Raw genomic sequence first — 14,475 nt, forward strand, 5'->3', positions numbered from 1 at the left:
CCAAGTAACAACAACTTCTCTCTAAGTTTACTGACTTGAGCGTCGGAGTGAGTTCGCTCGGTCCAAAGCCGAGCCCTCAGTTTGTTCATCGTTTCAGGAGACCGCAAGGAGGATTCAACTAAAGACGTCATTCTACAAGCACGGGTGGTAACGTATAACTGCTCTGGAATTACACCCGGAACAACTTTGATACTTCATTTTAGATCAAAATATTAAAAATTTCGCACAAAATAGCCGTATCCGATACTCCGATACGTATTTTGTCGGATACGAGTAGACGAGTCTGAGTAACATTGGCCAATACACAATCCAGAAGAGACTGCTCATTGTTAATTACTGTAGTAAAATAGTAATTACAAATACATAACGGAGTATGTCGGATTATCTGAACATATACAAGGACTAATCCTAATAAATATCAATATTTACCTCCAATCACATATTGTCTAAAGAATGAATCAAAAATATAATACGAGTCGAATTAGAAGGTTAACTTAGAGAATTAACACCTACAATATGCCTGTACTAGACTTGCCGGTTTCACGCCTTTGGGTATCATGCAGATTTTCAGTACTGGAGCTTGATGGTGGAGCACCATGGTCAACTGTTATCACACTGTACTCACTTGTACTCTGATCTCGGCTTTCCAAGGCTAACTTTCTGAATTTCTTCAAATCCTCCTGGTATTGATTGCTTGAGTCGTAATCCGAGCTACCGTGGAATGTTCTTTTATCTTGATTGAGATCTTTCAACAGATCCTCAACTGATAAATTCCCTTCCAGAGCTAGTACAACCTGTTTCAAGCCACAACCAAAGGAATTCACATGTAAAGTTCTACAAAACATTGAAGAAGTATTAATCTTGGTCACAACTGGATCATAATCTAAGGTAGTAAGTCTTGTAAAAGACGATTTCACTGTGAGATCAAGTGAAATACTTGTTTGATATTTCTCTCATTTAATTGCATGAGCAATTAGCTTGGTCATACGGACGAGATGGTCTTTCTGAATCTAGGGGCATTAAATTGGACTTCAAGATGCGAGTAGTGATGCTGGTATAATTGCCCTTGGGGCTCACTTTACACCAAACAAAAAATCAAAGTAGTGGACTTCTAAGACAGTCACCTGGCTCATGTGTGGTCGTCGTCTTGCTGAACTATGAACACATACAGCAGCACAAGCAACCATTTGAGCCATCTCTGAAGAATCATAGTCCTCCAATCTTTGATCAACAAGATCATCAAAATTTCCACCTTCTAAAGCTTGCATGAGTAACGACCTCGCCTGCAAGTTTCCCCAAGAAGAAAGCCTCAATCGTAGTAAAAAACTCGGTTTCAATTGCGGTATCATTTGTCGTGGCCTAATCTCGGTAAATGTAGGAGACATTAGCACATTGCTTTAAAATACAGTAGCGCTAAACTCCAAAACCTTTATACTTGGTCAAGACCGATATTTAAAATTATGGTCTCAATGATGCATTCTTTGGCAAATTGGTCAATTATGAGAGAGAGAACAAGTTTCTTCCAACAGCTACTAAGACCATACTGGCAGTTGCCAAACTCGACTAACATTTAATTAGAAAAAACACGCTATTTAAAAACGGGAGTACAGGATATTGATCCTCACCCATTCAACCATGCTATCGTCCACAAAAGGCAGAGCTTTGTCAATAGGTCTACGCCCTGTTATTAGTTCCAGAAGCACGACCCCAAAGGAATAGACATCTGATTTCTCAGTCAGTTTCCCACTTGAGGCGTACTCAGGAGCCATATAACTGCAAATCACTCAAAAAAAATTAGTTACAGTAATTTAGCAAGATATGCGAAGGAATGAAGATTTCGAGCTTTACCCAAAAGTTCCCATAACTCTAGTAGATACATGCGTGTCTGTGTCGGAGGCAAACTTAGCAAGCCCGAAGTCCGAAACCTGGATAATTAAGCACAGTTTTTTAGGGTCGGATGTGGATAAAGATTATGTGTCAAGATTTATAGGTTCATGAACCTAGAAAATGGGTAGGGCAAGATTTTGACAAGTTTAAATTCATTCGATTATACTCATAACATTTGCGTACTCCACACCCAAAAGAAAACAATCCTACAAATAATTAGTCTGCTACTTGTGTTTCTTTGTTACCTTTGCTTCAAACCCGTCATCAATAAGAATATTAGAAGCCTTGATATCTCGGTGTATGATTTTGGGATGACCTGCACATTTTTTAGCAACGAGTCAACAACCTTTCAAATGATTTGAAGAGCGTATCATCATTACAGAAAAACGTGAAAAGATAATTAGTGACTCACAATCTTCGTGAAGATATGCCAATCCCTTAGCAGCACCTAAAGCAATTCTCAACCTTGTAGCCCAGCTCATGGGTGGTCTTCCTTCAGCTAGACACATGTTAACTTCAGTTAGACAAATACATGACATACGGTTTTTTATGCCGAACTGTTCCTCAGGTATAGCCAGATTTTTCATGCACAATCATTCCAAAAACAAGCAAGATGCACGAAATAAGACACAAGAGAAAATCACACGTAAGTTCTCAGTGAAAGGAGTACAGAGTACAGAAAGCACAAAGCATTGTTCATCAAACATAACTTCACAATAAGGGAAAATAAGTTTGAATTAACTAGTGTTATTGGAGAACCCAAACTTTTATGACTCAAATAAAACTATAAGCCACTCGGGTTAAATCAATACATTATTTCCTTCAGTGACAAAGGGAAAGCAGCAAATCTTAGAATGGTATAAACAATCAAAGAGGAGCGCTATAACAAATGTTCCTAATCATTCTCATGCAGCCTACTCACAACAGAGAACAGGGTAGCAGTGACAATACGTAATCTAGTAATTGTAGATCAATAGATGGGAAGTATAATTTGACTCTTAACCTTAAAACATATCAATGGCTCAATCAGAAATCATCCAAATAGAAATCATATTCTTAATTTATTCGGCTGCTCGCAGGATTAATTTGAAGTTACACACCCCTTTTTCCACAGCATTACTTGCCTTCAAATTACCTCCACTATCAAAATAATAGTGTAACACCCGAAAAAATACTAGTACGTCAAAACGAAGACTACTAGTAGGATCTGAATAAATTAGTGCCATAGTCATCCTAAAGAAAAACCCTATAAACCAGACAAGAAATAGCTAGAAAAAGGCTTCAAGTATGACAATATTCTAAAGTTACATTCGCTAAAGTACGGTTGCTTCCAGCAAACAAGCCATTGAAAAACTAATCAGCTATTTTATAAGAATACAGACAAGCATGACTGTGAATGAAGGAGAAATATATGAACAAGAAAAAGGCCTACCATGCAAATGGAACTCCAGTGTCTTGTTTGAGATGAACTCATATACAAGCATTCTTTCATCTCCTGAAGTGCAATACCCAACTAGTGACACGAGATGTCTATGATGTACACGACTGATAGTGTCAACCTCGGCATGAAACTCACGCTCTCCCTGGACACTACCCATTTTTAACTGTTTGACAGCAATCTCTTTACCATTAGGTAAAACTCCTTTGTGTACATATCCAAAACCACCTTGACCAAGAAGATTAGCGCTCGAGAAGTTGTCAGTTACTAGTGCTAGTTCCTCATAAGTGAATGTGCCACTAGGGTAGGGTGTTGGAAGACCATTAGATTGTGATGAATGTGATTTTTCAGAGCCCAATGCACCAGAACTTTGTTGAGTTGGTAATCTGTTTGGCAATTCACCGGGTGTTGGATCTGGAGTAGGCTGGTTATGGTGCTGCCATTGGTGGGCCTGTCCAGCAGAAGGGTCATCTAAAAGAGAACAAATTTATAAACTTGAACGATCAAATGTCAAAAGGTTATGTCTGTCAATAACTAGAGCAAAATATGGAATAAAAATAACCCAATATACCTTGTAATTTTTTTCCCGAAAAGGTAATCACAATACATGTAACACAAGGAGTACAACAATTCAAGCACAGCGAAGTTGCAGGTATTTCTCAATGATGCAAAAAATAAACTAATTTTTGAGATTGAGAATAACTATTCACTAAAAATAAATGTCATCTATTCACCTCATTCTTTACAGCACATTGGCACATGTCCATTAAAATAAAACCTTACAGCAGAGCATAGTCAAAAGAGGTCAATCACAAGCCCACAAATTTCAATTTCTAGAGCTGAAGGTCAACAGACTAAACAGTAAACACCATAGATCCTGAATTCCTGATCATAACCACCTACTCACCTCAACTGAACAAAACTTGTAATCACAGAAGTACTTCCTCTTTATGTACAAGTATTTAGCAAAAGGACCAGTATCCGTCGCACCAAAAACCCATATCTTAAGATCCAATATCATTTCCTCATACACTCAGTCTCAAGTATCCAACCAATTCTCGGTTTCACAAAATTCTTAAGATCCCATATCAATTCCCAAACCACATCAATAACCCATCTCCCAAAAATTCCTTGTTTTAGTAATCATAAGCAACCCTGTCAATTACATAGACGGGCTTTGGCCAATGGCCGCGGCAACAAAGAGCATTGTTCCCACTTCCCACTGTATTAAAATATTCAAATCAAACCCATAGCACAAAGTATTTACTTTGATTAAACACTTGATTAAGATAACTGCTTCTATCCATCCATCCATTAATAAACATCAATCTATTCTACGCGGCAAAGTCATGATTCTAAAGTTGGGGGCAAAACACATAAATAGAAATATAATGGCAAATTTAAAGCCCCTCCTGCGGCCTGCACCACTGATATACATTAATATTGTTATTTATATAAACGCCTGATAATCTTAGGGCTAATTTACAGCAATTAAATAGTTTAAATTAATATGAATACGAAATTAAGCCAAAAAAAACATACATTTAGGAAGACAAAAGTGATTGTCATTGTTGGAATCAGCAAGCAACTTTTTGTTGATACGCCTTCGATAGAAAAAGACGAAAATAGCCACGGCAACGAAGACAAATAACCCACCAAGTCCAAATCCAACCACTAATGCTGTCACTGTCTCCCGTGACATTCCCGATGAAGTCTGCGGTGGCGGTGGCGCCGGCGGTGGAACGGAGAATGTGTCCGCCGTAATTAACGGCGGAGTATCCGGTGGCGGCGTAGACATATATATTTGAGTGAAGAAACAGTGTGAGTCAAGTTTTGGTATGGTGGTTGATTTTTGTAGAGAGTCGTTTTGGGGTTGATTCTGACAGTTACGTCTTTGTTGTTGCTGTCTTTTTCTCTCCTACTCCGTATAATATTTGGGTGTAGTTTTCGACCCAAAAAAAAATATATTTGTGTGTAGTTGCCAGTTGGTATATATGTTGGTGGTTCTTATGTTTGCCAACTCACCCTGATCAACGCCGCTAATGTATACGGAGTATTTTGTTCCATTGGGATTTTCAAACATTCTTTGCTATGGGTAAAACTAGGGGTGGACAACCTGACGGGCCAATCCGGCCCGGCCCAGCCCAGCACTGCCTCGTGGGTCGACTTTCTCCAGCCCGGCCAGCCCTAGTGCCAGCCCAGCACAGCCCGCTCCTTCCCTCGGGCCGGGCTAGTGCCGCATTTTCCTTGGCCCAGCCCGGTCCAAACACTAAAAAATCCAAAAATATAACTGACTTGGCCCGGCCCGCCTTGGCCCGCCACTATGTGGGTTGTGCTCAGGCTGGACAAAACCAACCCAGCACTGGCCCGGCCCAGCCCGGTCCCTCACCCATGTCGTGCTAGTGCCCCAAACCCTTAGCCCGGCCCGTCCTTGGCCCAGCCCAGCCCGCCCAGCCCGCCCAATGAGCACCTCTAGGTAAAACTACACCATTACCATATTTGGGTCAAATATTTTGAAATACTGAGAGACCCGTCTTTTGTGCTCCCTCTTATTCTTTATCTTCTTTCACATTGTTTTGAAATGTTTTTAAGAGGGGTGAAATATGGGGAGGGAAAACCACAAATTATAGACAAATAAGAAAAGTAGAAGATTTTAGTGGATTTTTTGTTTTAGAAAATATGGAAGATGTTTGAGAATAGAAGGAAGTATCATATTATCTTAATAAATACAGAAACATTTCATGCACCCACATTAATCCACGTCACTTTATGCAGTTTTTTTTCCCATAAAATAAATCGTGGGCCCCATTTGCCAGTTAGTTGAATTAATTTCTTTTTCATCACAGATTTATCGTGTTTATAATCTGATAAGTTATACGCACAAAAAAAAAAATAATCTAATAAGTTAATATGTTTATATAATGATTCTTATTTCTTTAATTTTACATTTTTAGAACATTAAGAATATAAAGTAAATAATATAATATAAAATATCAATACAATGTTCCCAAAAATTGAATAAATTAAAATTGATAGAATAAGGGCTTAAAAATTGATAGCTATAAAAATTTACGGAGTAGTTACATCAATCTTAAATAATTTTTTAGGCATACAATTAGCAGATTTACATATTTTCTAATTCTAAAGAAAAAAAATTACCATTTGATTCTCATGAAGTATAACTATTACCAAAATAAAAATAAAAAATAACATAATATTTTTTTTATGAATAATGAGAAATAATAAAAAAAATCTCAAAAAATTACTTTAAACGCTAGAAGGAAAAATAATGAATTTCATCACTACCGCTAAAAAAAATAAAACTAAAAAAAATAGAGTAGAAAATATTTATGTATTTTGGATAACATTTTTTAAATGTTAATCATTATATCAATGTTACTAAAAATATACCCGTGCAATATTACACAGGTTGAAAACTAGTTTTATTTATATTTTGTGATCCTTTCATCTGTCAAGAGACATACTCTATATTTAGTCAATTATAGTGAATTACTGAATTCGGCCAAATGAAGAGATTAAACCTTCGATGGTCATAGTATTGTCAAAGTTTAAAGGAGGAAATACTAAATTTAAATCTGCATTCGGCTCCTAAGGAGGAATTGCGAGGTCCTGGGTTCGATTCCCTAGATGAACACTTTCCTGGGGACCTGACGCCCGGAGAGGGAATAATCCCCGCGGGAAAGAACTCATATGGTACAGGCGCCTAGCAGGGTGGGGTCCTGTATCCGGGGAGGATCCAACCTCCTCATCATCAAAAAAAAAAAAAAAAAAAAAAAAATCTGCATTCGGTATTATAAATATTTTTACAAAATTGCACACTTAAATGTAGCAGTTGGACGTTGTCAAAAAAAAAAAATGTAGCAGTTGGTGATTACACCATTGTTGCCGGGAGTTTTATAGCCAAGCCACCACCCTAGCATCACAAGTGACCACCAATGAAGCACAAACAACAGACACTTGGCCCTCCACACGACTAGATGTCCTCTTTGAGCATCGACCCCCCTAAATGTCGACCATTGACTCCTTCCACATTGTGTTTCAACCTCTAATGCCCCCTTCAATCAAACTTTCGTTGTACTCGGTATTTATGTTTCCATGACTACTCACTCCTTATAAAGTGTGAATCATGAATCGTTTAGGTGATGAAAAGAGATGAGAGCTGAGCACAGCAAGATACGGGGTTTATAATGAATGATGATGGTGGTCATTACTGACCTTGTGCAATTTTACTACGTTTACATGTTTAGGGTACTCCACAAAATCTCATTATAGACGGCACATATCCATCTATAGCTAAAGACGGGCCAAATACAATACCACATTCCTAATATGACAAACAACAAGTGGGGTGGTGGAGACAAAAAATGTCACCACTTTCAAGCTATTTAACCCGTCTTTAACTATAGACGGATATATCCGTTATAGCAAGACTAGCTGAGGGTACTAATGGGTCCAAATTTTTACTACCCCGAGCTGAAAAATAAATGAAGCAAAAGTCAAATAATTTTTGAAAATATGTTAACTTGGGGATTCATAAAAAATTTACTTCAATGAACACTTTCTGGAAAAAAAAAAATAAAAAATAAATAAATAAAAAACATTTCAACGTAAATTACCAACTTGGCTCAACTACTCTCAACAAGTTGAGCAAGAGCCTCCATTAAACTTGAACGAAACTTGGAATGGTGTTGTTAATATGTTAGGATCAACGCTAGTGACGAGAGCCTAAAGCAACAATGAACGCGGCGAGAGGTAAAGGTCTGGGAGACACAATGCGTTTGCAATCAAATTTATATATCAAAAACAGGCAAGTAAATTAAATTAAGATACTTGAGAAATGAGAAGCGAATAATAAATGAACTAGAAAAGAACAAACAGAAAATCGCATTGCCGTGTGAATCACAAGCGACACATTATCGATTACAAGGAGTATCTGAAGCACTTGGAAAATTTGACTAGTGTTCACCAAGCGTAAGCACACGCGAAACAGACTTCTTTAAAACTAAGGCTAGACTCTAGAGCATAACAATTCTTGAATTCAACACGCGTCAATACTGTCATATCAGACACCAACAGAACCTAGTTTTCCCAACTCGGCGATATGCCAATATCACCCGCAATCTCACGTTAGTTAGCAAAGCATAACCACGATCACGTGTACAATAAATATACGCAAAACAGAATCACATAGGTCACTGATACGAATCATTCAATCTTTGTACTCCAGTTCTTGAGAAGTCGGACTAGGGATGGGTGAAAACTGACTTAAAATCAACGAGATCTTATGGTAATCGAGAATGAATGAATGATTTGCCAAAAGAAACAAAAGCCGAAGTTTATAGAATGTCAAAATCACCATTTTAGTTTCTAAATATCTATTGATACTACATTTTTCAAAGAACAACAGAGACCAGCAGTAGTACTGTTGCAATGAAAATACAATGTCTCAAATAAAAAAGAAACTAGTTGAAACATTTCAGAAATGCAACGATGGTAAAGTTATCACCAGATGTACCAAATCAAAATCTCCTCTTACAGCAAATCTCTCTAGGAAGATGCGGCTGCCACTTGCTTCCTTGGTGCAGCTTGGGTGCCTACATAAACGGCATAAATGTCAACACAGAGTCACCCAAAAGGATATACCAACCATACAATCAAAACAAGTTTGAATGTTGGTTTAGTTATGGGGCACTCGTGTCCTACTTTCCTTGCATTCTAGAAAGTAAACTGAGGTCAATTGATGGCCAAATGGCTCACTTTCCTTACATTCTAGAATTAAAAAAAAAACAGAGAATATATGTACCTTCTCTGAAACCAGTCTTGAAACGACGTGGGACATTGCGAAGGTACCTCATACGACCAGTTCCTGTTGTCTTCCTCCTGATTGCCTTGACACTCCAGTTGTCTATGTCCCCCAACAAGTAATAAAATGCAAATCATCAAACACCCTTCATCTAAAACCAACATTCTAATTCTAATACTAGGCCACAACTGAACCAAAATTGCACAAAGTTCAACACACCAATCTGTAACCAACAATCTAGCTCACAACATTGAACTGCTAATTAAAAGGTCTCGAATCATCAAAATGAAGCTCCAAATACCAATCAATATGAAGAATCAAATTCAAACAAAATAAACAGAACTATGATGCATAACTGGCCAAAGACAAAAATAATCAGCACAAACACACTCAAGAAGATACATATCTCAAAATTACCTCAACATTAATACTAATCCGACGTTATAATCTACACATACTGCTATAACTGGTTTGTTAACCAGAAATCACACCACCATTTTATCAATTCCCTCTGTCCGTAAATCCCAATAATTTGTTCATTTTTGACTTTCCGTGAGCAGTATTGTAACCAAAGGTAAACAAATGATCGTGACGGGTAGCTCATTACTATAAAATTACAATCAAGCAGACCAAATGTTTTACACATCTTATCAATGTTCTAAAATAATAACATTATTACAGATACATCAAACAAAAATAACAGAAAATAAAACAAAATAATAATTAAAAAGAAGAAGAAAAGGGAGAATTGCTTACACTTTCTAGTACGAGCAGCAGGAAAAGCACAAGCAGAACAGCGACTCTTCTGAAGATGGAAACTGCGACGACCACATCGTACGCAAAGTGTGTGTGTCTTATTCCTTCTCTTACCGAAACTTCCTGTTCCTTTACCCTATTGAATTGTCAATCAACCAAAATCAACAATTAAATTGATGATTTGATAAAAATGGCGAAAGAAATTAGGAAAATGAGGAGAGAGAAAGAAGATTACCATGGCGGATTGCGAAGAGTGGAAGGTTAGGGTTTCAAATCCAAGCTTCGCGGCGTTGTGGAGTTTTGCTTATCAACAAGGTTTCTTAGGGTTTTGTTTCGTTCTGTTTTGACCTCATCAAATGTAGTATTGGACTTCGTATGGGACATGGGTCGGGCTTACCTCATTTCATATGAACTTCCTACGCCTTGTTGTGTGTACCCAGTTGGCATTCGTCGACAAACTACTAATAATCGTCGACATTTTTAGCGAAATAACAACTCAGTTAATGTATTATACAACTGGTTGTATATACAACCTATTTAATGTAGTCGAACTTTATTATAAAGTTATCGAGTTCTATTAACAAAATTATAGAGTTATGGTACAAAGTTATTGAGTTTAACAGAATAATTATTAAGCTCAATAACTTAGTAAAATAGCTCAATAACTTGTAAAATAGCTCAATAATTTTGTGTAAAAGCTCAACAAATTTAAGGCAGTTGTACAATGCTACTATACAACTGGTTGTATGATAGTATTTGTGCTAACAAACTAAGATCTAGTTACTAACAACTTGATCAATTTCAAAACAACAAAATATCAATCAAATTAAGTTAATCGAAATAACATTAAATGCAAAACAGTGGGACCAGTCAGGCAATCACTATCTGACTTCATACGTGATTGGTCAAAGTTTTTTTTTTTTCTTTTTGAAAATGTAGGTAATTATATTACAAAGATGAATAGGAACACATATGGAAAATGATAGTCCTGGTGAATTACATCATTTTCACTAATACTCCCTCTATTTTTCTATTTCCTTCTAATTTCTCTAATATATGTGAGAAATATTTTAATGAAATGAGAAAAAACAGATAAATGGAGGGAGTATATCATCTCCATCTTTTAGCACTTTGGTCCTTAACTTTCACATGGCAATTTTTAACCCTCATCTAGATATCATTTCTAACCATCCTATATATAAGTTCATATTTAGGGTATGTAGCAACACATTACCAATTCTACACTTGTTCCAACATTGTCAAATCTGATACGGAGTACAATAGATTTGCTAGTCCAGTTGCAATGCTCTTTTTCACCATAAGAGACTTCTCCTTATACTTAAGCCACCAGTTAACATCACTATCGGGTAAACCAATTCAAAACTAATCAACCAATTTATGCAAACACATAAACACATTGGAAAAACAAATGATCATGGTTATCCTCTTCAGTTCCACATAGATAGCAGTTGTTATATTGGATAATAATATAATTTATCCTCATAAACCTATCTTGAGTTAATAACCTATTATGAAGCTTATAAGAACACATAAAAGAATGTTTCGGGATTATTACCTTCTTCCTGATTCAAAGATACCAGTGAACCTAGTCATTACCAACATTTACCAACCAAGAGTAGCCCCAATTGTAAAGACTAATCACCAGTAGTTTGCCTCCAATTATTCTCAAAACATATAATTTTTCACCTAGCATATATCTTCCTCTAAGCTCAGTTTGCTCCTTAGCCTTGTTCATACTCTTTTTATTGGTTGTCCTTTAAATAGAGTGAATATTTATCGCAACCAAAGATGATTAGCCTTCAGTTCCATCCACCAGACATACTTGTCGATTGCTGCAATATTTGCTTTAGCCTTTTCAACCCCCTTTCCTCCATGGCTTGCATATATTATCTTAAGAGGCAACAACAGGATTGTCTCATTCATTACCATGTTAAAGAAGTGTTACAGATAGCCTTTACTTTATTAAGCACGGTCTTCTGGGAGGATGAAAATCCTTGCCCAATATTTATGCAAGGTGCTCAACACAGTATAATCAAAATTAATCTTCTTGCATAAGTTGGTCAAAGTTTTAAAACCACTAATTTTTATTTAAAACAGTTTAATACAGCTTATATCTCCGTTAAGTATATGAGCATATGTTTTTGTTTTTTTACACTAATCATAAGTTTAAGAGAAGCTTAATGTCTGAAAGTATCTCCTAATATAAAGCTACCATACCACTTAAAACATGCTATTAAATGATTTTAATCCGGGACATAGTGCCCTTATTTAAACTAAAATAGAAAATCTTTGCAGAGACATCATTGTCGTTTGTATATTTATATTGTAAAATCGTTTTATAGAATACTAAAAGTATCAAGTAAATGACGAAACAATGTATAAACAACATGGTATTAATGTTGATAATGATTCTAATTGTAGTCTTCAAGACTGGATCATCAACTGGATCAGTTTGTTAAAAAAAGAAAAAAGACTCTACTGATGCTATTATTTCTTTTATTTGTACATTTTGGATTTTTTTTTATCTTCTTGGAATAGTGTTTTATTTGGTGATGACTTGATTTCTCCGATTGGGGCAATTTATCTCTATGAACATAAAGTCGCTTTAATCAACAAAGCTGAAAAGCTTTAAAATAATCGTCATACTTCTTGGATGAACGCTTTGAAAGATGACCCTGATACTTGAAACCTTCAACCTGATTTGTGCTTCTTTTTCATTGGGGACAATAGTATTGTCGCGTTGATAAAATCTGTACGGAAGCAGATTGGTATAATAATCTCAATTCTGGGATGGGGTGGGCTCATAGCAATTACTCGGGGTTGATTAAAAATGAGCTTTTTAAGAAATCTTTTGCTCAATCTGCAGAACAGGCCGACATAATAGCGATTCTAGGAGCACTAAAGTGGGCTACTCAAGAAAATATTCTTCATGTTTGTATTTTCTCTGATTGTCTACAGGTTATTGATGTGAGTTTTATATTTACTCCTCTCGCAAGTGAACGAAAATTCGTTGTAATATGCAAAAGGGTTGAACCCAAAGGACGGAAATTGAGGCACTAGGATTACTCGTTTATGGGCTAGTTTAGTTCAATCTAAAAAGAGGTGGGAAAGTTCTAAACTAATGTTTAAAATGCAAACTAAAGCAAGTAGGAATTAAACAACAACTAAGATGGTTTAAAACAAGATTAATTAAGGACTAGGACGATCGAGTTCACCTAAGTAGCATGGAGAAGGGAAATAGACATGGACTAATAGTTATCTAAGTTGTCACGACATGTAGACTTTAGTCTCTCGATGTAAATTCTACACTTGAGCCAAGATTAATCAACTTACTCATTCAATTAATCTAACTTAAAACTTGTTATCAAATCCTAGTTACTAATCAAGTTACTCACTCAAATAGTAGATAGATTGTTAGTGGAATTACTCAACTTACTCATTTGGGAAATTCATCAAACACCTTAAGTGCGTAACAAGTAGTAAATGTAAATAACCCAATAATTACTATTAATCCATGCCAAATCCCTCTCCTTAATACTACAAGGGATTCCCCTACATCCTAGTAAGGCACTACTCACACATGGAGATGATAACAAACACAAAAGATGGAGAATTTATCATAGAACAATCAAGGAGAAACATTTTTGCAATTACTACTAACTAAACAATTTAATATGTAAACAAATGAAAGATGAACAATAATAGAGAAGAGATTATACCAATATTGAAGACAAAGTTGCAATCTTTGATTAAATGGAAGAATAATCTTTACCAATCTCCAACTTACAACCCAATACCAAATATAAACAATCCAACAATACTTTTTTTAAGCTAGATTAACAAGTAACTAAAGATTAACTAAGGAAAGATTAAAGTTTTGATTAAGGGTTTGCATAAAATTAAGAGAGTAATTTCAGATCTAGGGTATTGTGCACAATTGATTAAGGGAAGGGGTATTTATAGTATTTCATTGGATTAGAGGAAATGAGGAAGTAAAGCCCATTTCTCGCAGCTGTCGCTCTGTGCCGGTGGACCGGCTACCGGCCTGCCTACCGATAGCGCGCCTTTTGCAATTTGGAATTGAAACTTGGAAATTTAACTAGCGTGCGTGTTCTGCCGGTGGACCGACTGCCGGCCTGCCGGCAGGACACACTCTTCTATACTCCAATTTCTTCCTTGGTACGTCTTCTACCGGCTGGCCAGTTACTGTTGCGTGCACCAGTAGCGAGACCAAACAATTCTTGCTTTTTTTTCTTCTTCTTCTTCTATCTTTAGTTCAGGGGGTTGTGGTGCTCTGCCGGTGGACCGACTGTCGGCCTGCCGGTAGAGCATACTTCTTCAGATTTTTCCTCTTTTCCTTGTAATAACAGGTGGGGATATTTTGCCGGTGGCTGGACCGGCTTTCGGTCTGCTGGCAGAACACGCTTCTTCTGGTTTTTCACTCCTTTCCTTCTCAAGCTAACAAGAGTTAGCTTCTTCACTCGATCTTCATTCCGTCTTGCCTTTGCCAAGGCCAATCCTCTACAAAGGAGTACGGGGAGTCATAATA

General features: G+C 36.7%; 2 protein-coding genes across 3 annotated transcripts; both read right to left on the reverse strand.

Moving 5' to 3' along the window:
- Positions 1-301: 301 nt before the first annotated feature.
- On the reverse strand, positions 302-5,305 carry LOC141648030 (proline-rich receptor-like protein kinase PERK1). Of its 2 annotated transcripts, none has more exons than XM_074456445.1 (8): positions 4,868-5,305; positions 3,320-3,796; positions 2,300-2,386; positions 2,133-2,203; positions 1,849-1,925; positions 1,626-1,773; positions 1,125-1,283; positions 302-794 (listed from the first exon to the last, which is right to left on the reverse strand). In XM_074456445.1, exons 1-8 carry the CDS (start codon positions 5,121-5,123, stop codon positions 510-512), a joined length of 1,560 nt encoding a protein of 519 aa, XP_074312546.1. In that variant the 5' UTR covers positions 5,124-5,305; the 3' UTR covers positions 302-509. The 2 variants fall into 2 exon arrangements, with proteins under 2 accessions (XP_074312546.1, XP_074312547.1); XM_074456446.1 differs by having other exon boundaries at positions 3,320-3,776; positions 4,868-5,227.
- Positions 5,306-8,665: 3,360 nt separating this feature from the next.
- On the reverse strand, positions 8,666-10,282 carry LOC141648031 (large ribosomal subunit protein eL37z). The gene is made up of 4 exons (XM_074456447.1): positions 10,141-10,282; positions 9,906-10,041; positions 9,150-9,251; positions 8,666-8,940 (listed from the first exon to the last, which is right to left on the reverse strand). Exons 1-4 carry the CDS (start codon positions 10,141-10,143, stop codon positions 8,894-8,896), a joined length of 288 nt encoding a protein of 95 aa, XP_074312548.1. The 5' UTR covers positions 10,144-10,282; the 3' UTR covers positions 8,666-8,893.
- Between the last annotated feature and the right edge of the window lie 4,193 nt (positions 10,283-14,475).

The sequence above is a fragment of the Silene latifolia genome, chromosome 3 (genome assembly GCF_048544455.1).
Source record: "Silene latifolia isolate original U9 population chromosome 3, ASM4854445v1, whole genome shotgun sequence".
Classification (NCBI taxonomy): Eukaryota; Viridiplantae; Streptophyta; class Magnoliopsida; order Caryophyllales; family Caryophyllaceae; genus Silene; species Silene latifolia.